A 25,050-nucleotide genomic window follows, 5' to 3' on the forward strand; every position below is an offset into this window, starting at 1 on the left:
TTTCTGTTATTGTTTGCTTTGGTATCTAATCATTGTTCCATCTGATGTTATCTTCCTCAGGGAGGATGATACTACCAAGTGGTGGCAGTCTGGACTATACCAAACTGGATTTTAGGATGGGAGAGGATGTCATGGTTTTTCATTATGAATTTTGTCTCAAACCAGCTCCAGTAAGATTAACAGAAGCTTGATGGATCTGTTGAAGCGTTATTGTACATTTTAATGCCAGACATAAAATGTTGATGGTTCATCTATTTTTAATGACGTGAATACAAATACCCTGTTTGATTTTCCCCTTCAAGTAGCTATGTGGTTTAACCAGGAAGTGTTTAAAAAAAATGTTTTAATGCATTGCATGGCCCAGGTGTCAGTCTGATGGGGATCCTCTAATCCTGTGAGTCATATTAAACTATGTCCTGACCGATTATTCTGATTCTTAAAACCAGAAGAAATTAACCTGATTTACAGGGTCTGTGAGGTCTGAACTGTACCTTCGTGGATGTATTTTACTTTTACATAAGCTACAGTTTGTAGATACCGGAATATTAAGCAATATCCAACAGTCAGATTTTAGACTGAAATACTACCTTGTTCATCCCTCCTGTTGGTGAAGCAGCCTTTGAGGACAAGAAGCACCTGTGATGCATGATAAGTATGAGCCTTCATTTTTCAAGTTTTAACCTTCAAAAACTTGAATCACTACAAATTATTTTGTGCACAACAACCACTCTCATCTTTCTCTTCTTATTAGTTTTTGGCAGCCACTCATTAATTACAGAAACACATTTGATGTATAGTGTCCACTCTGTGCCACTTTAGGAACATTACAGTGCAAGATGGCAGCCTCCATGGAAGGGGGAAGGGGACCTCTCCCCATGTAGATATCAGAGGCTCATTTTAAATGAGCCAAAAAAGAACCATTTTTACATTTAGACAATTATGCACATATTTAAACATCCTTTTGAATATTATATTATATTTCTACCAAGTCTGTTCTGCTAAATGCTGCTAAAACACCTCACACAATGCCTTTAAGTCATGTCTGTATGCAGTGTCCACAGCAGCGCCCTGAAAATACAGGCTTAAAGACTAGCTTATGGGACATTTGTAAAAAGCAGTGTAACCTTGCTTATGTGCCAGACTGTTGGAAGTCAAAATTAACTACAAAGCAGTCACCCAAACATAATCAAAGTGTGGAATTGCAATACTAAAAAGAGAAATCATGTTTTGTTTATTTTTGATCAAAGCAATAACTTACAGGAACCATTATTTAAAACACAACTACGCCTGCTGTAGAATAAACAGATGTTAACTAAAAAGCTTTTAAGGTTAATTTGTACAAACTTGAAGCCAGGGGAAATTTGTTTCTGGTTAGAAATGACTGTTGTTTCATCTTTTTATGTTTGATATTAATGTTTTTGGGGATCTTCAGGTTGGTGTGCCATTGAAAGCCACTCTTGTGAGGACTGTTGATGTATTTTCAAACTTAAAAACGATAATTGACTGAAGTCCCTTCACAGCTAAAGTCCACCTCCACAGGTTTTAGCATATCACAGCAGCAGACAGGTGTAAATTATAAACTTAATGAGGGCTGAATTCCACTTTTAAAGTTTCATATTGCTATTGTGCATAGTGACTTACTGTTACAGAACAGTCATTGTTAAAGTTATTAGAAAGCTTTTCCTGACTGTGACAGGTTAAGATTTGTGCCCTGAAAAGGCCTATTAGACTGTGTGGGCTGCACTTCATTAACAGCTTCTTACTCTCCAGCCTGTCTTGTTGCAGGTGTTGGTTAGACAAATGAGGGATAATTTGAGAGATAATTAGTTTGATGACACCACATAATCCACATCTTCTAACAGACAAGGGGCCTAATCATTCAGGGTAATTGAAAACACCTGTGAGTGTCCGGACTTTAATGAATAGAAAGATTTCTGGTTGTCTCCTTGTGTGTTGTGTTGGGCATTTGGGAAGAACCTAACTACAGCGTATGACAGAAACTGTTTGACAATTTAATACTAAATAAATGAGCCCACATGAGGTTTATACCGTGAAATGTGTCCAACTAAGTACTTCAGTACTGCTCACGTGTGTTGTTCTCCAAGGACAAATCTCCCTGTGCTTCTTCAAAATAACATGAATTACATGAACGGCATTGTATGATTTATTTTTGTATTCATTTTCAAAACAGCAGACGAGTAACAGGTATGTAGTTGGTAGAAAAAAAATCAAGATTATAGTGGAATGAAATAAAGAGCACAAAAGAAAAAATCTTGTCATGGGGCTCTTCTCAGGTTTAAATTCCTCAACACAGTCTTAACACATAATTATCCATGGTCTTTAGTGAAGAAAATCTAACCAAAAGACCTAATCAAAAGATTGCTTTCCACATCTTTTGCTCTCTGCAGGTATTGAGAGACAGCAGGATGAGGAAGTGGCCAACAGCATGCCGTAAAGTGATCACACCATGTGCCTGTAGTTCATCAGTGGCAGGAGTGCGACCCCTAATACATCATTGCATGCAAATCAACATTCATGCCAGTCATAAATAAACCAATAAAAAGGATCTCAACAGGTTAGCCATTTACTCTATTTCCTCTGAGCAAAGGTTTCTGATGTAAGATCTTGTTCTGTCTGCAGGCTAGCCCAAGCTACGGCTAAATTACATCTACTATGTCATGATGTAGCCAACAACCATACTTTCAATATACATTAAAGACAGATGAAAGGAATGTGCACACTAACTTTTTAGATCACCAAACTGCATTTATGTTGTCAAGAAAGACAAAAAATGTGAAGGCCTGGAAAACCTGTCCAGCAGAGCTACAGGTGTCTGCCATGGCCACTCTGTGGTACTATGCCTCATAATGATAGCCACTTCTGACAGTTTTCCTGTGGACAATCAAACCCTGCAAAAGAGGACGATAGCAGACTTTCAAGTCCAAAACCATGTCACTTGCATAAGGTATGCATTTCTATGCAGGATCTATCATCTAGATTTTATTTTACTGTCTTTTGAACTTATCTCCATGAATCTTTCCAAAGGAGAGAATTAAAGGTGCAATGGATGTGGTAAAAAAAATTATACTTTTTTTGTGCTGGGTTTGGAAAAGAAGTCATAATAGCCATCAGTACTCATCAGTAATTGAAGTAATTTTAGATTAATGGCGAAATCTCTGTTTTCCAAAGCCTTTGTATCAAGCAATGTTATTATTCCCCTCGTTTCTGTTGTCATGGACCAATCAGAGCTACTCTCCTACCCTCTGTCCCGATTGGTCGAGTGGCGGCCCCTACTACGTCGTCTTGATTGGCTGGGAAGTCGGCACTATTTCCTCATAGAATGCGCACGAGAAGTAGGCAAAATCTAGTGAGGGGGGTAGTGTTCTCTCTGCGTACTGATGTTTATATCACGACTACCAACAGCAGCTTTTAGAAAGTCTCTTTGATCTTAGTGATGTAAATGTAACCTATTTGAAACCAATCTGGACTCTGAAAATAGCTGTACAGATATGGCCCATTTTGTAGTTAATGGTTCTGTTATAGGCTGACTGTTACATACCCAGTTAAAATACTCAGTAGCTCTGGCTTCAACAGCCCAGGATTCTTATAGCCACCATGTTGCTTCAAACTGGCCAATAATGAGACCATTTTTTAAACTGCATTTTTTTTAGATTGAAACAGCTTCACACTTTCAAAATCCCAGAGCAGGTGTAATAGTCTCATATAAGTGAACATAATGGGGCACCTTAATGAAGCTCAATAATCCATTACTTGTGTAACACTAAAGTGTCAATGTCAGAAACATGATAAAAAGTGAAAAAATATCCAAAGGGGAGGGAGAACCAAAACTGCTATTTTACTATAGGCTACTCTATTATATTGAATATTACACCATCTTCTCCCCGCCCACGCGCTGTCGTCACACGCCGGGCAGCCATTGAGGCAGAGAGGGGGAGGGAGGGAGGGGGAGTTTCACCGCGGAGAGGCAGACAGCAGCGTCGCAGCGGCGCTACAACCGGAGCGGCTCTCGGGCTTTGTTTCGTGGATGTGAATGAGCTCCATCACCTCCTCCTTCAGAAATGTGGATAATAATAAGGACACTGTTACTTTTACACTCGCTGCTCCTGACGCTTCCTTTGACGGAGGGTGAGTAACTGTGTAGTTGTTTTTTTCTTGAGCGTGGGACGTTAGTGAAATAATGTAAACCATTATGTGCGTGCGCGCGTGTGTGTTGGGATGTAGGTGAGAGACAGGGAGCGCTGCCGGTACTTTAACGTTTTCAACCAGAGCAAAAAAAAAAAGGCAGAAAACACTTTGTACACCAGTAGCACAAAAAGATAACTGAGCCTATTCAATCATGTGTTTCTCGGTCGTTAATGGTTCGCGTAAATGCGCGTCTGTCATGTGTCTCGCGACTGGGAGCATCCATAGCCTGCTGCATCAGAGGTAGAAGCTATAGTAGCCCACACTGAATCTTTGTCTCTGTGTTGTGGGGATTTGTGTCCAGTAGACTCTGGGCCTCATCTTTTCTCTTAATACTTTGGTAAAGAGGAGAAACAAGTGAAAGAGAAAAAACACTCCCAGCGCCTCAGCCAATTGACCTGAATGAATGCTGAATATCAATTAGGCATTCAATTGCAAATGACAGTTGAACTACAAGCGGTTACTACTCCGCTGTATCCGTTTGTTGTTGCTGCGGGTCCATCTGGACGCTGTTTCTCCCCCTCATGTTTGTTTTTCTTTAATTCCCAGCCACGGATGAGTGTGAGGATGGACAGTTTCAGTGCAACAACAAAAGGTGTATACCCACCATCTGGAGGTGCGACGACGATGACGACTGCTCGGACAACAGTGATGAAGAAAACTGTGGTAAGTGTTCAAATCTGAGAATTAATTAAGACAAGCAAGTGTGAGAAAGACCCGTCATGTTTAAAGTGTAATGCAGATATCATACTCACTTTACGGTACATTTAGGTTTCAGTGTAGCATTCAGCCATGTCTGACTCTTTAATTTTACAACCCTGTGAAACTACACAGCTCTTAGAAAACAGTTTTGATTTAAATGTAGGCTACTCTGTGTTAATCTATCCTTGTATTAACACAAGTTTCTCATTCTTATGTGGAAGAGAATAGTTTCAAAGATAAGAAAAGGGAAGAAAATGATTAAAATAAAGGAGCTTAGGGTCTTCTAAAAATGCCTTCCTACCCTATCTCTCCAATATTAACCATATATGAATAAGCAAGCGTTTAAAAATGTCCAATACACCATAATAGGTTCACATTGTGCTCTGATGTTCTAATATAGTCCATTCTTAGACTCAGACAGTTTCTAAAGTACAGTTAGAGAACATTACTTCCTAGATTTTTATCAATATTATCACCATGAGAAAATACCTGGGACTGCCCTCATCCGCTTCTGCAGCAGCCTGATTTAATGGTGTTCATCACCAGAGTGCACTGAAGCTACCACATCTTAATGAGCTGTATTGTATCATGATGTTAACAGTTATAAACCAGAAAATGCAGCCATATGATAATTTCTTATTATTTTTATGGTGGATTAGCCTTTTATTATCATTATATTTCTTTAGTTAATGTTTTTGGGGACATGGGAGCTTTTAGAGTTTATAAAGGGGTAAAAGTAATTCATGTTTTGAGTGGGGATTAGTCATGTCAGGTCCAGTGTGCGTGGAGGTGATTTCATCCCTTGTGCACCTACATTTACAAAACTCAACAAGCATGTTTTTCAAAATGAGGGGTGATTGGGTGGAACAGTTTTCAAATGAAAGTCTGTCCAGCAGAGAGACAGATTGTGTGGTTCATGAGTCTGGTGCACAAAGCTCTGACAGGTATCTGGGATGTGTTGTTTTCTGAGCGGAAATAATACAATTTCCAGTTTCCTTGTCTGAATGCGAGCCAGTGGCCTATATTTTGGAGGAATGCTTGAGCTGAAACCAATGAAGTTTTGCCAAAGCTGCATCTCAGCTCTGCGAGATGTTCTTTTGTGTCTGGGTTAATTGTGGCTCTGGAGGAATTCCTGCTCCTCCCCACACAAATCCAGGTACATGCTGTGTATTTCTTCTCTTCTCTGGCTTCGTTTACGCCTGTCTACATCTCCCACAAACTCCCACACACACTGACCTGTTGTACACAACCACCATGCTTTTACTTTGGAGGTGTTTCCATTGTTTCTCTGTCTCTGAAACCAGCAGGACGAGTCCTCGGGCACTTGGAGCTTCTTTGTTCCTTAAACATTTATATGCCACTGCCTCACATACACGAACGCAAACCCGATATGTTTGGAGAAAATCATTACTCTGTCAAGTTTTTATTTCCTCACTACTTCTTTTATGAATGAAAAAGGAAATTGCCAGCGAGGTTTCATCACCCCCTGTGTGTTCTCCATCAGACAAAGCTCTCAACATATTCAGGCTTTGAGTGAAAACACTCTACCTGAAATCCTTTAAAGCTGAGACTACTGACAGCCCACTCATTGATTATGACAGTCCAGCATCACTTGTTATTATATTAGAGAGTAGCCTTCACTCTGTTTGTATTTCTCTCACTGGTTGTGTTTCTGTAACCGCATGGGTGAGAAGATGGGGCTGGTGGCCGGCAAGGACAAACAAGTTGTAACAGCCTGAAAGGTTTATTAAAGGAAACAGCTGCAAAGTCATCCACAAATTGTTAAATGTGCAATCTGTTTCTCTTAACTTGGATATAGTTTTGCATTGTCCATGGATCTGCAGCACATTTTCATGTATATATTGTGCTTTCTATCACTTTTCTGTTCATTTGCAGTTACTGGACTTGAATATATACTATATGATATTGCCTATGCAGAAAAATCTGTCTCTTTGCAAGCCATCCATATGGTAGCCCAAAAGGGCCGAAGGGCTGCAGACTTTCAGAAAGAGACTTTAATTGCACATTCAGAAATTGTGCAGATTATGTAAAACATGAAAAAGTAATAAATAAACACTGTAAAAAGTGAAAAAAGGAAAATACATCAAAGGTAAACATGCGCAATACACTGAACAGTGCAAAGCCAATGCTTGGGACCTGGGAAACCAGTGCATATGCTGCACATTTCTATTTGTGGTTCGTGTTGTAGTTCTGTGTGTATTATTGTTGTTATTTTTTGCTTCATTCGTACTGAATATACAGCTTATTACTCCAAATTAAAATATTTTGGCTGTCTTAGCCCATTTGCCCTTGTAGGCCACCATACAGTAGGCCTGCACTGAGGCAGATATGTCTGCAGAGGCATCCTCTCATACAGTTGGATCACTGAGCATTCAACTTTTACAATGTTTGATTGGAGAGGAAGTTCTCTGGCACACAGTGCTGCTCTGGCAATATTTAATTAATGTCTTGCAACTAAATTAATTCTCAATGGTTACTCCTGTAAACTCTTTTTATATATTTGAGGAGGCTAAAATATGGAGGGATCTAAAGAGGAGGGCAGTGGAGGGTAAACCTGTACAGTGTACAGTGTACAGTGTGCTGCACAGGGTAAGGATTTAGCTTGTCCACGCACAAATCCTTTGCAGGAATTACACAGCTAGTTCATTGTTGACTATGAAGTGCTTGCCTTTTTAAATTAAGTTTCTGGCTGGTTGAACGGATAGTCACACTTTTGATTTGCTTGTACTGCACAATGTTATTTTGCAGCACAAAGCCAAGCCAAAGAACCAAGTGTCTGACTGTGAGCAACAGAGCATGGTTGTGAAATATGCTGACAGGAAGAAACCTTTTGCCGCAGCTGCTTATTTGTCACCTCATTTCTAACCTGACAGGTGCTTGTAGCTGAACTGCACAGAACAGGTGTAGAGCTTTTAAAACAGATATTTCTCATATAAATTTTATACGCCTTTATGAACCGTGATCCTCCTCCATCCTGCACCCTGATTCTGCTCACCCCATCCCCCACTAGTCCACCCCCAGACTGCCCTCCTATCACCATCCCCCCTCATCTCAAATCTACCCAGCTGACTGGTCACTTACTAACTGCATGCAAACATACATCCATTCATACATACATAATCACACTCATAAGTATGCATGGACACAAGTATGGACCATGTGCATCATGTGAGCATAAATACATCCATACATAAACACACATGGACGCATACTAATGAACTGAAGTTGCATCCACATCAAACATAATGAACTGCACATTTTACTAACCCTTTACACCCCAGTACAATTTTAAACTTCACTTGTTTAAATTGTTTATAGTTAAGTGAGAAATCAATGCAATGAGCATGCTCTTACTCAATACAGATGAATCGATCTTGCTCAAATCAAGATCAAATTGACAATACAAGTTGTTTTCATTTAACAACCCCCATTCCAAATGTTAACATCAACAGAATTTGACGGTTTGCCAAACACTTAATTGAAGCCCTTTATTTTGTTAAAAAATAGTGCAAGACAACATACAAAAGGTTGAAACTGAAAAATGTTGTTTTATAAAAAAAATATATGCTCATCTCAATTTATATTCAGCAAACCGTTTCAAGAAAGTCTTGACAAGGACATATTTGCCATTATGTTGCACTCTGTAAATGTTTGTGAACCCAGGGGACCAGGTTCTGGAGTGTTGAAAGTGAAACATAGTCCCATTCTTGCCTTATTTGGTATTTCAGCTGCTCAACAGTTCAGGGTCTCCTTTGTCGCATTTTTCATTTCATGATGCGCCAAATATTTTCAATGGGTGACAAGTTGGGACTGCAGGCTCGCCAGTTTCTCGATCACACTCTTCCACCATGGAGCCATGCTGTAATACATGCTGGATGTGGATTGGCATTGTCTTGCTGAAATATGCAAGGTCTTCCCTGAAGAAGGCATTGTCTGGATGGCAGCATATGTTGCTCCAAAGCCTGAATATATTATTCAGCAATAATGGTGCCTTCCCAGCTGTGCAAGCTGCCCATGCCAAGGGCATTTCCGCATCCCCAAACCCTAATGGATGCTGGCTTTTGAACTGTGAGCTGATAACAGGCTGGGTGGTCCCTCTCCTCTTTAGCGCGGAGGATGCAGTGTCCATGACTTCCAAAAATAATCTCATATTTTTATTTAACCACAATGGAGTTTTCCACCTCGCCTCAATCCATCGTAAAAAGACTTGGGCAGACAAGTTGCTTGCATTTCTTGACCACGCTTACATCCTCTTTGCATGGCACACTTTCGACCTGCATTTGTGGACAGTTTAAGAAGCGATTTTGAGCCCATGCTGTGATTTCCACTACAGTGTCATTTCAGTTCTTAATGCAATGCTGCTTGAGGGCCCAGAGATCATGGTCATCCAAAATTGACAATTAACCAAATTATTTGGGAGATGTTCCTCCAGGTTTACTCTTCTAAACACAACTATTTCAGGGTTTTGTTGTCTATCCATACTTTTTGGAGACATATTGCTGGCATAAAATGTAGTGTGAGCATATATTTGTCCCAAAACAGTTACATTTCAGTTTAAAATTTGTCTTTGCACTTTGTTTATTTTCTAAGTTATATTTTTGGGGCTTTTTTTTTCTCCTTCATTGATAGGACAGCTGAACAGAGACAGGAAATGTGGGGACTAGAGAGCGGGGGAAGACATGCAAATGGTTGCAGCTGAGAGTCGAACTAGCAACCTCTGCGACGAGGACTATAGCCTCTGTTTTAGGGCGCTTAGACTGCTAGGCCACCAGCACCCCTGTTTACACTTTTTTTTTAGTTAAATGTAGAGTTTCCATTTTTGGTGATGTAAACCATCAGAAGCATCCCATTTTTGGAGGGAATTGGGGTTGTAAGAAAACACATCTCAATATCTGGATTGATACTTAAAGTGTGGCATTTGGAGCTTTTTGTGCTGGGTGTGACCCAAAATATATGGTAATTTTTAAATGAACAGACATCTGAAATATTTGAAATAATACCAAACCATGACATATTTTTAGATTTTATATGATCCAACACATTTATCTGAGCTTGCATCCTGTTTGACAACGAAATCAATTCTTCACTGGATATTGGAAGGCTTCTAAAATAAAATAATGAAGTCCAAAACATCAACTCATACAGAAGTTTCATTAAAACAAGCAGCAAGTATGTGGTAGTAGGTTATATCTTTAGAATCCCATGGAAAAGCATCTGTGTGGAGTTGTATGGAGATATACCAACTTTCACTTCTATACTTCATTTAGTAAAACAGCTACCATCACCAGCAGTGACTGTAGGTACTTGTGCACAGTGCATGTTGGCCCATGATCTCTCTTACATAGAATGTCACAGCTTTGATTAGGACATAGCGACAGGAAATGTTAGCTGGCAGAGCAACTTTTAGTCAAAGGCAAACATGCAACATTAGCTTATAAGATCTGTATTAGAAGAAAGGGGCTGCAAATTCCCGTCTCTATCATGTTTCTCTAACTTTCACAAGAGTGTTTGATCCCTGAGAGGGCTGTGTTGTCTGGCCTGGACAGGATGGAACTGGTGGCCGGATAATTATGGTGACGTTTGAAATCAGAGATGAACATTAGCATGTACATAACCAGGATGTTATAGTCTGATGGCCCCCTTTAGGATGTTGCATTGCATTTTTCTTCCAATGTTTACTTACAAGTTTTCTGTAGCATATGCATATATACGTCTATGTTTTGGATTCTAGGGTTTAATTTAGAACCTGCAGGGTTTCAGAGTTTACAGCCCTTTTCTCTTAAAATGTTTTTCTCCTTGGCAATGTGTTTGCCCTTGTCAGGATTTATTGAAGCAGACTTGGGGAAAACACAGACTTCAATGTTGTTATTTATATATCAAGTTCTGGTAATTAGAATAAATGTATCACATCTACAATACAAAGTTCGGACCTGGATTTCTGTGTTTGAATTATCTCAACGGTTTCAAAGTCCCGGTCCATTGTGGGTCCGTTGGATGTAAGGGGTTAACTGGTTGCATAACTTTTGTCAGTAGGATGAGATGCAAATGCCACCCTGCCTCTCTCCCTATCTGGAGTTTCAGACAACAAAAGAATCCTGCTCAAATCTCAAAGTCAAAACCCGTGCCGACTCTGACATAGAGCTGCTGTTTAATCCTCATCCTGATTAAAGCGGCGTATCTCTCCCAGCTTCCATCTCTCTGAGTTACCTTCAAAGTCCGGCGTGTCCGCTCAGGACTTTCTTCTCCATCCTTGAATGTGATAACGATCCATTTAATCTGTGTTCATGAATTTAACATTTACACCTGCAGGGAGGCATTTCGCATCGCCACAAAGAGCTCAAAGTCTTCTTTTGTTTCCCCTCTGTGATGCAGAGTCAGCAACAAACTGTGAGCCTTCTCACTTTGTGTTTTTATCTAATAAATCCACACAGCTCCCTTTAGAGATATTCTCACTTTTGAAACTTCTTCTGTAGTCATCGTTAATGTCTCTATTAGCAAGACATCCAATGGATAGAGTCTCCTCTGCTGCAGCATTAGCACGCCGACACACCAAGTTTCGGCGGGTATCCCTGCAACATTTATTAATGCTTTTCGAATGATTTATTGAACAGACTTTTAACCTCAGCTGCTCCTCTCTGTTTACACCTGACAGCAGTTGAGGACAGAGTGCTATCTTAAATGCTGTCTCATGTCATGGTATTTCTCTATCTATTCATTGGGTCTGAAAATGGATAGCAAAACTCTTCAGATTATCTTGTTGTTTCCTGTGAGGAGGTGGTGTCATGCCTGTTGAAAGATTTCACCGCCTTTTATAGAACTCATAAATCTCTGACTGTCTGGCTTTTACTTAGAAATCCTGACACTTTTGTGCTGTAAAGTTCTTCAGGTATTGCTATGGATACAATGACGGAACATTGAGCAGCAAGCAATTAAATGGTTACTGAAAGCAAGTGGGCGTCATGTTATGTAATTTACATTTTGTGCAGAAAAGGTCCTTTTCAAAGGGAGAGTCAGGTTTTCTGCCTGAAAACACCTCCAGACCTCTCAATTCTCACTCTTACTTTTGACTTATGGGACTTTGTGTCTCTGGTTAAGCACCTATAAAACACATTTGGAGCTAATTGGTGCGTTTCCATCTTCAGTGTTGGGCCCTTCTTTGAGTTTTACCTAATCTTCTGTTCTTTCTCAATCATGTTAATAACAGAAGCAACGAAAAGCTGAATCATGAGGTGACTACACTGGTTCTGTCTCGAGTTTGGACGATTCATGAAATCAGCAAACACTTGCTAATGCAAGCTTCTCAAGTGTGTGTATTTGCAGCATTTTGTCATTTTGGCTCTTTAGATTTGACGTTTGACAAAAGATCAATTTGAAGATGTTTTGCTGGGCTCTAGGACGAACATTGCCTAAACTTTTCTGGTGTTTAATTGATCAAACATTTCATTATTTAAGATCAAGAGCTGAAATCCAACTGAGAGCAAGAGGCAAACCTGTGATTAGGGGTGCACCGATCCGATCCTGGTATCGGATATCGGCTAGATCGGACTCAAAAAGCTAGATCAGATATCGGTGACAAAGGGCCGATATATAGTGCCGATCTATATGGCAGATCTATTCATCTCAGTTCTATGCTTTTCTGTGTTTACAACAGCCATGTGTGTCTCCTAAGTCTTCAGCGCTGACTGGTCTGTGCATTTTTGCCCTGTGGAGCATGATGGAGGATAACTACAGAGGCTCTGCAGTTTAGGTGCATGCTTCTTTTGCTAACAACTCCACCGGAAACTTGCAACATGTGCAGCGGTAATGTTTTGAGGGATGGCAGTTGCACGGAAAAATATAATGGGAGCCCAAAGGAGGAAGTTTCAGTCAGCTGAAGCCTACTGCAAAGAAGCAATAAACCTACTACTAATGGATTCAAAGTGTGAAAAAACGGACAGGTTACTGGATTTAATTGTTCTGGATCCTTGAAATAAAGGGATTCCAGCCTCTGGTTGAGCCTTTAGAACCCAGGTACAGTTCACCATCAAGTCAGAAAAGCCTGAAGTTGCCAAAATATGATTCTATCCTCACATTAACGAATAGAGATTGTTATATCAATACCAGGATCAGATCGGCTAGTATCGGTATCGGCAGATACCAAAGCCCAGGTATCGATATCGGTATCAGGACCTAAAAAGTAGGATCGGTGCATCCCTACCTGTGATCATGTGTCAAACCTTTGGATTCCTGTGGTCATCACTGGTGCAGCATATCTGACACATTAACCTAACAATTAAGCTAAAGAAGCCCAAATCTTTTCAAGGGTTTTACTTTTCCTTTGAACTTCTCCGTAGCACAGCAGTGACTCATTTCTTTAGGCCATTGGCCCACCTGTGGCTGCTGAATATTCTCCTGTGATACCGATCGAACACTCAGCTTTGAGCAGAAACATTATTCATAGGAGTATTTCCTTTGTTGTGCTTTCTACTTCTGGGTTGTTTTCATTGTTCTGGCATGATGCTCTTTCCTATTTGACACTCCCAATCTAGGCTAGTAGACAGCAATATTTTATAAAAAGTCAAGAAAAGTAATGTCACTTTGGCCACCTGCTGAGACCCACCTGTGCAGCGGAATGATACAGCAACATGTGATGAGTTTGGTTGTGTCATCTTGTTGTGTTTTTGACGTATCCCTTTCAAAAACATGTTTGTCTGTGAATGTTTTTCCCCACAGTCTCCGCTTCCCTCTGTTCAGTGAAGAGACGTGTTTGACAGCGGAGAAGTGAGGGTTTGTTGATGATCTGGGAGAAATGGAGCGAGAGATAGAGAGAAAGAAAAAATGATCCTGAAGTGGGGAAAGAAATAATTCTGACCTGCAGGGTGAGTCAGGGAGGTTGTTTGTGTCTATCAAACTCGCACCTTAATCTCCACGGCTGTTGACAAGTGTACACAGCGTGGAGCAGATTACGCCTTTATCTCGACACACAATGAGGTGTGTTTTCCACTCGGTCTGTGGTCAGTTCTGTTTCTGTTTACTCGCCCACTCTCAGTCCACATCATCGTGATAGAGACTTAATTAGTGCACTGATCTTGAATAGCCTGCATGAAGCAATCTTTTGAGACAACTGCTGAATTAATGATTTAATGAAGTTCAATTAAGCTCTATATTTTTCATTTGCTCCTTTATCTTTCCTCATATTTGCAGGAAGCTGTGAAAGTCTGTTTGCACCAGATATCACTGAGTCCTCAAAGTAGTATAGAAATTGGAATTCACTTTACATTTTTGTAGGTGGAATCAGAGTCCTATACAGCCTGTTATTAGTTATTTATGAACTAGTGCGAGTGTTAGGCAGCCAATTGTATACAGAATGCATGTTGGGCTGAAGTCCAGGACAAATTTACCTACAGGGACAATCAGGCGTATGGTATGGTATGGTATGGTATCAACATAGACCACTAAGTCATACTGTACAAAGCCTTGTATACAGCTGGGCTGAAGTCCAAGACAAATGTACCTACAGGGGCAATCAGGTGTATGGTATGGTATGGTATGGTATGGTATGGTATCAACATAGACCACTAAGTCATACTGTACAAAGCCTTGTATACAGCTGGGCTGAAGTCCAAGACAAATGTGCCTACAGGGGCAATCAGGTGTATCGTATCGCATTGTATCGTACTGTACCGTATTGTACCGTATTGTATCAACAGAGAGAGTACTAAGTCATACTCTACAAACCTTTGTATATAGAATGCATGTTGGGCTGAAGTCCAAGACTAATTTACCCACAGAGGTAATCAGGTGTATCCTATCGAATTGAATCAAATCGACATGGAGATCATTAAGTCAGACTCTACAAAGCACACTTGTGCACTTGAGATGCTGCTTTTTGTATTTCTATGGGACATGTTGAAAACACAGTTACATGCACAACATGGCGAGCTGCATCGAGACGGAGAAACTTTGACTTGTATCTATATTGAACTCTTTAGTATTCAGTTATTTTTCACACTTCATATAGTCATTCCAAAACTGAGAAATATTCTCACACATCCCATATCCTGCAGGCCTATACTAAAAGAATGCCCCCCATATCTACTTTGGTTATCAACAAGTCTGAACAAACAAGATGAATGTATGTATGCTCATTCTTCAGTGAAACGTAGACTAATTTCGGTTTACCTTTTAAGCAAGATGTACAGCACACCAAAGCAACAGTGTAATTAAATGCAGAGGTGACCTTTCAGCGATGAGCAATAAATCCACTGAGTAATGGTATTCAGTCCAATGGTTAATAAAATATTCATCAGGTTTTTAATCAGAATCCAGTCTGACCGCTAGACAGTGACCAGACATTTTCTCCCAGCATGCATTAGTACTTGGTGAGTTTGTTGGCACGACAACTTTAAACCTCTCAGAGGGTGTCGCTCTGAGACAGCCCAAGTCCAGTGTCCATCCAGACGTCTGTTTGTTTGTGTGTGTGTGTGTTAAACTGTGTTTGAGTTGTTTGCTTGGCTCTACTGGCCTACTGCCCCGAGTCTGCGTGTCTCAAAGCCGGCTCGCTCCAAGTGATCATTAAGAAGGCTGCAATTGAGCTATTATCTCAGATTAGTGCGTGTCGCTTAGCAAAGATGCTGGAAAGAGAGAGGACGAGCCAGACAGTCAGAGAGGGATTAATGTTGGGGCTATAAAACATCACTCAGTCTCAACCTCTAACCCTCACTCATCCTGTATTCATCTCCCATTCCACTTAACTTTTTAGTGCTTCAAATGAAGCTTTTGTGCATCATTTAAAACATCACACACCTCCCAGAACTCTTTGTTCATTTCAGAGGGTAAAAAGAGGAGATTTCTCGTGGGACACTTTTAGCAGTGTGTCTTCTTTCCTCATGAAAAATGCTGTTTCAGTTGAGTTGAAAAAGTGAAACACTGCCGCAGTTAAACAAAGGCATTAAACTATTATCCAAGCCACACTCAGTTTGAAACAGAATAATTTTCTGCAAGGATTCAAGCCTTGATCTGTGAGAGTTTTTAAGGCAACTAAGAACGCCTGTGCTTTTATTTAATTTGTGTGGTTTTTAAAGAAGGTTTTAAAAGTAAGAGTGAGCATCAAATAGCTCTGATATAGTTACCTTTTTTTGTTTCTTTCTCCCATCAAGAGCTTTTTCTGGCTACCGCTGCACAACTCAGTGCCTGAATCACAATAGCAGACAAAAAGTAAGAAATTGAGGCTGTGGTCGTCAACACAAATCCCAACCACTAAGAGACGTTGTAAGATTGTGTAAATGAGGACAGTGTGGGTTTGAATGTGGTGAGATATAGTTTTTTTAATGAGCTGAGATCTGAGCTAGTTTTGAATTCCCACCCTTCAGTTTCCATTAAGACATGGCTTTAGTTACGTGGTGGAGTTTCTTAGTGGTAGCAGAGAAACAGACCCAGGTTAGCTTAAAATTAATAAGATGCACGCTGGTTGTTTGTGGGGGGGCTGCCTGCTCTGTGAACCCAGCCAACTGAGTCCGCAAGCATCCAGGCAGACAGCGCCTTTCATGCAGCATTACTGTCAGGAAAAACAGAGCCACGAGGGAGGATGTTGGCACACATTGCAGGAAGCGTGGCCCCTTTGCAACTTGTGATTCACTTTTGTAAAAAATGCCACTTTATGTGACTCGACTGGCGCGCTTGTGAATCTCTGCCGACAGCTCTGGGGATGTCGGGGATTGGCTGAGTGTGGCCGTAAGTCTCACTTGATTTTGATTTATCTGTTTGTGGTTGAGGACACACACTCATCACAGCCCTATAGAGGACATTATGCCACTCCGAAGTCAGGCCAGGGTAACTGAGGGCGTCAGCACAGAGTGGGTAGTGAATTAGAATGATGAGCAAATGACTGTGACACAGCAGCCAAAGCCCTGAGTCTCTCTGTCTTTTTTATTGATGATTCAGAGTAGCTGTAGATGAATTATGAGCATCACCTCCACTCAAAGAAGTAGAAACAATCCCCTCCACTGGCCCAGATACACAATGACTCATTACATTGCCACCATCACAATGTTGGTGACAAGCATGCAGGGCGAAATCATTCCACCTGCCTGCACGTCTCCGCCATGAATGCTACCATCACACCCACTGAGCCTGGATGGAAATGAACTGTGCTCAATGCATTTCTTCTTGAGAGCCTTGCAGATGTAAAGTCAAAATGACTAGATCATAATTGTCTTGACGCAGTTACAATTACAGCTGGGAAATCCAATAATTCCATATCACTGCTCTTCTTTTTTTATCCCCCAGGGCTGCAACTATTGGTTTTGTCCATTTCCCATTAATGTCTTGATGGATTTCTTCATTGGCTGATTGACTGTCAGTACAATTTCAGGGAATTATAAACACAACATATGCTTTAAGTCGTAAAACCACTGGACACCTTCAACAGCCATTTACATTTGTTATTTAGGGTTTTGTGTCTGCACATCTGAAATATTATCATCTAATTTTTAAGCAAACTTTTCTTGATTTTAATCAGCAACAGGAAAGCCCTGCTATGTTTAAGAAAGTTACTCTGTGAGCCTATGTAAATGGTAAATGGACTTGTACTCATATAGCTCTTTTCTAGTCTTTCAGACCGCTCAAAGCGCTTTTACACTGCTTGTCACATTCTCCCAGTCACACCCAGAGGTGGGTCACACGTTACATTTACTCCGTTACATGTACTTGAGTAGCTATTTTCAAAAATTTTACTTCTGAGAGCAATTTGGGGTTCAGTGTCTTGCCCAAGGACACTTCGGCATTTAACTGTCAGAGCTGGGACTCTGCTGCCAACCTTGCGATTAAAAGATGACCGACTCTACCCACTGAGCCACAGCAGCCCCCCGATGGTCTGTGTTTAGGTTCTCAGTCATCCAGTTTCTGATTATTCAAAGTTTAATACAAAAGGTGACTCAGCTTGGTTGAAGTTTGCTTTTTCATTGAAAATGTTTCTTTGATTTATAACTTCAACCAAGTTCATCTTCCATCTGGATTTAACTTTGAATCCAAGCATAAGAACAGTCACACAGCAGTGATGTGGCATTTTACAACCAGCCTGAGCATTGCCTACAAGTTAGGGATGCATGATATAAGCCTTCATTTATTGCAATTAATTGAGTTACTATAGTATAATTCATATTTAAGGAACCAACCAATACCATCTTATACAGCATGCATATGATACAGTCTGGGCCTAGGTTTCAGAGTCATGGTTGGTGAATGCAGCATGTCTCTTTTTTGTCTGAGTCTATTATGATCTACTTTGGGAGCAGGTGTTGATCATGAACTATGTGATCTTCTCGGTTTGAAATAATAAAGTCCTAACTTACTTTTTTTTTTTCATTAAGTTTTGCATTTATAGCTTTGTAACAAACACAGTTATTGCAGCTAATGTTGCATTGGTATGGAGAGCAAAACGTTGTGTATCTCACCTCTCAGTTACAAACTGCAGTGAATAACTTTTTAAGGATTTGAGATTTTCAAACCTTTAAAATTACATTCAAATGCATGTGCAGACCATCACCATAAACCACTTCTCAAGAAAGCAGAAAGTGAGATGATACCTTTTAAAGAGCTCTTATCAAAACTTGAATGATGTAAATTACTAAGAAGAGTTACAAAAAACATTGTTTGAATTAGTTGGAGTATGGTTGCAGTCTCCAATCTGCACCTTGCAGATCTAACATTTTTGTCTGATATTTTTAGTCTTCTCAGCAGAGCTGAAGCTTCAGTGACAAATAATTCACAAGCTCCAAGTGTGTCATGATTTATTCTCCAAGTCTGTTCCCTGCTTCTCCTCAGCTGAGCACAAAAAGCAGTTTTGCAACATTCATTTTTTAGCTTGAAACATCAAATATTTTACACTTTTTCTTGTGAAATGAATTATCAGCTGAGTGATCTTTTTCACCACCATTGAGGTTGGTAAATTCGGTGTTGTTATCGTGCTTTGCAGGTTTATTTACAGAACTGAAAGAAGTTGAAATGACTGAGACAACACTTGTTTCAGTGGCATGAATTGGTTGAGCAGGTCTTTGTTGAGCACCAGTTGAATCATGTGGTGCTTGTGGGTGCAGGGAAAATATTCACAAGGTTTTGAGTCTTTGTAGGAGTAAAGCTGAATTAGTGTCTCTCTCCAGTCAGGGAATGACTGGTGATTAATGTTCCTCACAATTGCAGCATCTCTAAGCTACAGCTAAGTGTGATGGGGATTTGAGAGTGTCAAAAATGGCATTACCTGAACAATGATTGCAAATAAGGATCAGTCTTGGACTAATTTACTTGGCGGCTGATTTTTGAAGCGTGAGAAGCTCTGGATCAGAACAGACAGGGACAGTCATATTATGTCCTGACAAAAAAGCAGCCATCGAGTTAGCTGAAGAGAAGTTTAACACACACACTTTGACATTAATGATGCTATACCCTGCCAAAAGAAGACCAGTCCAAATATAAATGTGATGATTTATAACACACAAACACCAGCAGAGCTTTTCTACCTGGCGGCTTTACTCCTCTGCAGGCCTCTTTCAAATCCAAGAGTTTTATTCTTATGAAAGACATCTAAGCATTTAGATATTAAAACAAACAGCCCAATTTGATTTTAACGCAAGGCAGTAAGTTTATTTATAAAGCACCATTCATACAAAGAGCAATTCAAAGTGCTTTACAGAGTTAAAAACAAAAAACAGAACAGTAATAATCAACAAAAAACACACAGCAAACACTTCAAACATTTACAATTTATATGCAGCCAGTTATATTTGGTCTGCTCTCTCTCTCTGCGTACTTATGTAACTTAACGTACATAGTAAATAGTGTTGGGTCTTTATTATTTATTTAAATTTGGAGGGATTATTATAAATAATCAGCCCCCTTTGCTGCTCTGAAGTCCGTAACTTGCAGAGACACAGAATCACAACTGATCTTGTCTGAACCTAAATGAACCCTTTAATCATTCGATTCATCTCAGAATTTCTTCCCAAGGATTAAAACTCACACATTGAATCTTTTCTGTGTTGAGTCGCAGCCCGAAGCTGGCTCAGACCTCTTGACGCCCCCGCAGGGTGCCTGTATGCCCAACATTTAATTGTAGATCCAAAATCAGGTTAATTCCATAACGCCATACCTTGTCAGAAAATATCCAATTTATAAATATGACATTAAACAAACACAAGCATGAAAACATAAAATATTTTAAAATCTAAGATCAAATTAGTTATGAAACTTCATTAAAACTCAGTTTTTAAAAGAAATTAAAAGTTTGTAGTTACAGAAATAAAAACAATGGTTTAAAAATGGGTTTGCATCCATTTAAGTTTGCCTTTACTTGTTCAGTCATGAATCTATCAAATAGTCCTGTATGAATAGTCCTGTATGAATACAAACCTCTCAATTCAAATTTACAGGCAGGTCTACAACCTGCTCACATTTATCAGGACTTGAAATATGCATGTGTGAAAACCTCATTTGCTAAATCTTTCCAAATTAATTCTTGAAATTACTTTCCCCATCATTTGAACTTGAATCACAGTGTAATGTGGTTCTTTAATAGATCCCCACAGTCCCTTTAAGGGAAAGGCAGATGTCATATCAGGAGAGGTCAGTCATGCCTCTTTTAATTTAGAAAGCTTATATTTAAATCATAGACTGTATAAGAATTTAATGCTTATTCAAGATTCATTCTGACTCTGTGTTGTGGCTCGGGACTCAGAAGTTTTCTTCAAACACCATGCTGATAGATAGCAGGAAGGAATGTTTGCCAGCAGATGGTATCTCTCTGTGTTATTCCTGACCTCATGTGTTTTCGGAGGCATGGAGTGATCAAAGCTGAGCAGCGCTGCCTGAGGATAGATCTGTGTTAAACGCATAGCCATCAGCCACTCCCATGCACGCAACAAAATATGTATGCTCACAGTCATGCACATACCCTTCACAATGAAAGATACTCATGAAACGGCTTGATATACTCAGGAACTTGAACACAAGGGAGTTTAGTATTATCTTGTGCGTACCTAATACATGCAGAGGATGATGTAATGTCTTGTGACAAGGATCAGTAGAGACAGAACAGGAGCGATGAAACGTGAAGAAAAATAAAAAGAAAGAGGGTGTTGTTGTGGAGCAGAGGGGGTGGGGAGCAGAGATGAAGAGTGCTGCAGTGTCATTGATTTTGGTTGTTTTGCAGTGTATTGTTGAGATGCAGATCAGATAAAGTGTAGCAGGTAGGACAGACAGCTTATTAAAAAGATCACCTCCTTCAGAAAGGTCAAAGTTGAAGATGTCTGTTATCTTTTTGCCAATGTTTGCTCAGAGCAGAAACTGTGTATTGACAGAGACATAGAGATGACTGCTTCATACAGCATTGAAGCAAGACAACAATACAAAGTAAACTTTCCCTGCTGCCAGCTAGACAACAAAATCAAAACCAATGGTGCCTGTTTGGTTTTGAATAAAGATGAGCCGAGCGTCTTTATGGGGAGCTCAGACTCGCTGCAGAACATCTGCTCGTCATACCAGCCAGCCAGCCAGCCAGACAGGCAGCTGGGAACACCTGGCGTACGTGCAGCTCTCCTGCTCTACTTACAAGGCTGTTTGAGGCACACACTGTGTTTAACTATCAGCTAAAGTCAGGCTTCTGTTGTGGTAACTTAATGCAACACTGACACAAAAAAATTGTATAAGATAGAACATGATTGATCTCTGAGGAAAGTCTAGCTCTTAATTGTTTAAAAATGAAAGTACAGATCTAAAGTTAAAATAAGTAAAGTCGTCCTCAAAAGATCCTTGAAATACTGGTAATATGTAAGGGCTAGAATCCTGACAGGGTGAGCAAGAAGCAAAGGGCTCTTGTGTCACCTTGAAGGGAACTTTATTTTAATAACCACTTGTTCAGTATACACTGTCTGCTTAGTTCCTGGCTACCAAGACATAAACAAGTTGAAACTGAATATTGCATGACAGATCATTGGAGTGATTTAAAATGATTTAAAATGATTTAAAATGATTAGGAATTATGGAGTCTTTATTAGGGGACTAATCTGTCCTGAAGAATGTATTTTTGGGTGAAATTAGCTTTTATAGCAGGATGCAGGATAGTGCTGAGGCATTGAAAATCAAAACAGAAGATCTGAATGGAGCGATGAACTGGCCAGGATAGCTTATTTTGAACAGCTTACCTACAGAATCAATAATAACACTAAAGTATTCAGATCAATATGGGGTCCTTATTTGGAAATGATTGGAGAAGGTGAGTATGGTATCAGAATTAATTTGTCGTCTATGCCTGATGAACATCATTATAAAATGTAATGTTGTGACATGAGAAACTATATATGTTAACCTCTGTGGTGAAAAGGAAATACTGGAAAAAATGCAATAAAAATTTAAATGACAAAAAAAAATAAAGTTTAGGAATTAACATTAAATTGAGGTTTGTCAGCTCAGTTTATTGTGACTCTTCCCAGTAGACAAGGTGAGTGGGACTTCTGCAGGAATATTTACTGTACGTTCACATTCCTGTCCTCATTTAGCTCTCCCTCTTCTAGGAGTTTCCTGATTGCAGGACATCATGGTGTTCCACTTTTCCCTATCAGAGCAGGTTGAGACCTAGTAGCTCTTCAGGCTGTTCTCACATCTGTGCTCAGTAACTGTCATCATATTCAGACTCTCAAGACCAGCCTGAGAAAAAAAACAGACATGTTTGCCACAGTGTTAACAGGCAGAGGTGAAATGTGCCAGACTCTTTAATGTAAATTGATTTGTTTTGTTGTATATGAGATCTGGTTGCCCTGGGGCTACTCTTGCTATTGGGAAATTAATCGTTGTCGTTAACCCTCCTGTTATGTTTGTTTCTTAGGGACAGCAATAATGATCTGGGGTCAACTTGACCCAGGGCATATTTAATGATTCAAAGGTGTCAGAATAAACATTTTATAAATCTCATTATTAACTCCATTACTAACCATTTACATCAATATTTAGAGTAATGCTGTTCTTTAATTCTCACAGATCATAGTTCAATATGAAAATTAATATTACAACTTTTTTTTATGTACATTGGAAACTGATTAGGGTGAAATATGTCACAGTTGCAAAGAAACATTTAGTATTTGCCTTTTAGCCTCCACTTTGACTGCAGGGTCAAACTAACCCCTGAACAGTATCGATGTAATGAAAACATGCAGGGGGGGTTGCAAATGGGTGAATTTAACCATTTTCATGTTATATGTTGTCCACCGTAATTAAGCCAAGCAGAAGAAGTTTCATAGAGAAGAAATACTTTTAATATTTTCTATTTTTATTTTTTAACTTTAAAATGGGTCAATTTGACCCGCAACATAACGGAAGGTTTAAGGAGTTTTCTACCAATCAGGTATTTAACACAGCCATGCTAAATTATAAGAAACAGTGACTGAAATATAAAAGCTAACTGTGGTACGTTAAGTTATCAAAGAAAACTAAGCTGAGAATGGCATTGTAATGATAGTAATACTTGTGGCAGAGGTGGTCATAGTTAATCCCTTAATTCTATTCAAAATGAGTGGAACTTAACAATAAAAGTCTGATGCTCTGCCCCCCCTCCGGCTGCAACAGAAAGGGTCACCATTATCCAAGTCCAGTGGAGGATTTAATCTTAATCTTAATCTTAATCTTTTTAGTGATCCAGTTCATTTGGCTGTGCAAGAACCGTCTCTTTCAGCTCCCAAACAGCTCCTCCTACTACCATTTTGGCCAGCTCTTGGAGCAATGTTGTTTGCAACCGACACATAGGAGGCTACTCTCCTCCTCAGTGTAGATGTAGTCCTCTGCTACAGTGCTGTGCTCCTGCTTTGAAGTCAGAAAAGGGGAAATGACTAGATTAAAGAGAACTAAATTCAACGGATGATGAAGATTTTGATAATTGCTCAATTCGAATTAACATCTATGTTGAAAGTCAATAAAAGTGAAACGCTGATAATTAACTGCTAATGTAATAATGGATTGGGGCTCAGCTCTGACTGGCAGTCTTACTAATGCTCAATTTAAACTATATATATATATATATATATATATGAACATGAACATGCATTATGAAAAGTGAATGCACATGATAGTGAAAGGACCTCACTTACTTTTGTTTTTTTTCTGGCAAAGAAAAATTCCTTATTTGTATCTACACGGCAAACAGCTCACTTTGGCTTACTGTAGAGTGCAATGGCCTACTTTGAATGTGGATACCACATATGTTATTTCATGGCAGAAATAGCAGCAATAATGCCCCAGAAAAAAACCCTAATGAACTGGCCAACTGGATGGAGCTACTGCAACGGAGAGCTGCATTAGTCTGTATCAGTAGTAGTATCATAAAGATATGACATGACAGAGTTAGCATGCTATTTAAAGGCAGATAATATAGAGAGAAGCTTATAGAATTACAGCGTACATAATATGGATACACAAATACAAAGTACATGGTGCATTGTTTTTAGGTTCTGTTTGAAGCTCTGAAAGCGTGCATCACTTCCCTGTGATGGACCTTACAAAACCATTTCATAAATAAAGTAAAATGTGCCGACATGTTGAAGTTAGGAAGATGGTGAACAACTGAGACTTTGGTCTTGCCCGACGTTTCTACCTGTTGAAAGGAAGTTTTTAGTTGTAATGTGATTGCTTATTTGAAGCTTGATGAGTCTCACTCCCATCTACCTGAGCAGACTTTTGCTGTGTTTTTGCACTTCTTCAGTTAAAATGGATATGATGCAGAGTTGCTTAGTATGCCTTATATACTGTCTTCCACTGCCAGAAGAGTGAGAGTCAAATCTATGACAGGTATTGCTTTAAAGAGTCTTCCCAGCGCTTCTTTAAACCAGTCGTGTTTTGTGACATTTTAGTCTTTGCAAATGTAGATCAGTGCTGCTTCAGTATTTTCCTGCCTGTCGTGGCTGAGTTTGAAAAAAAATAGATACAGCTAATGAGTTACTTCACTTCTCTCCTCTTACTTTTAGTGAGGTCATCCGAAATGTAACATGTCAGACGCTGTAACAAACTGCTTTTAATGGAGCCATCTGAGCTTTACATGCATGAGAGAAACCGTAATAAAGAGCGTCTTTGCTGTGTCACCTTCAGGATATTCACTCTGATGGTGCT

The 25,050-nt window shown here is 39.7% G+C and overlaps 1 protein-coding gene across 2 annotated transcripts in view; it reads left to right on the plus strand.

The window, feature by feature from the left end:
* Nucleotides 1-371: 371 nt before the first annotated feature.
* LOC117827146 (low-density lipoprotein receptor-related protein 8-like) overlaps nucleotides 372-25,050 on the plus strand; it is a 140,997-nt gene continuing 116,318 nt past the window's right edge. The window contains exons 1-3 of one of the 2 annotated variants that reach the window (XM_034703640.1): nucleotides 372-652; nucleotides 2,409-2,575; nucleotides 4,753-4,869. In XM_034703640.1, the coding sequence (XP_034559531.1) occupies nucleotides 2,536-2,575; nucleotides 4,753-4,869 (157 nt within the window). In that variant the 5' untranslated portion in view covers nucleotides 372-652; nucleotides 2,409-2,535. Of the gene's footprint in view, nucleotides 653-2,408; nucleotides 2,576-3,969; nucleotides 4,147-4,752; nucleotides 4,870-25,050 lie in introns of those variants that run through there. The other variant, XM_034703639.1, reaches the window with a different exon arrangement.

This window comes from Notolabrus celidotus, chromosome 15 (assembly GCF_009762535.1).
Source record: "Notolabrus celidotus isolate fNotCel1 chromosome 15, fNotCel1.pri, whole genome shotgun sequence".
Taxonomy (NCBI): Eukaryota; Metazoa; Chordata; class Actinopteri; order Labriformes; family Labridae; genus Notolabrus; species Notolabrus celidotus.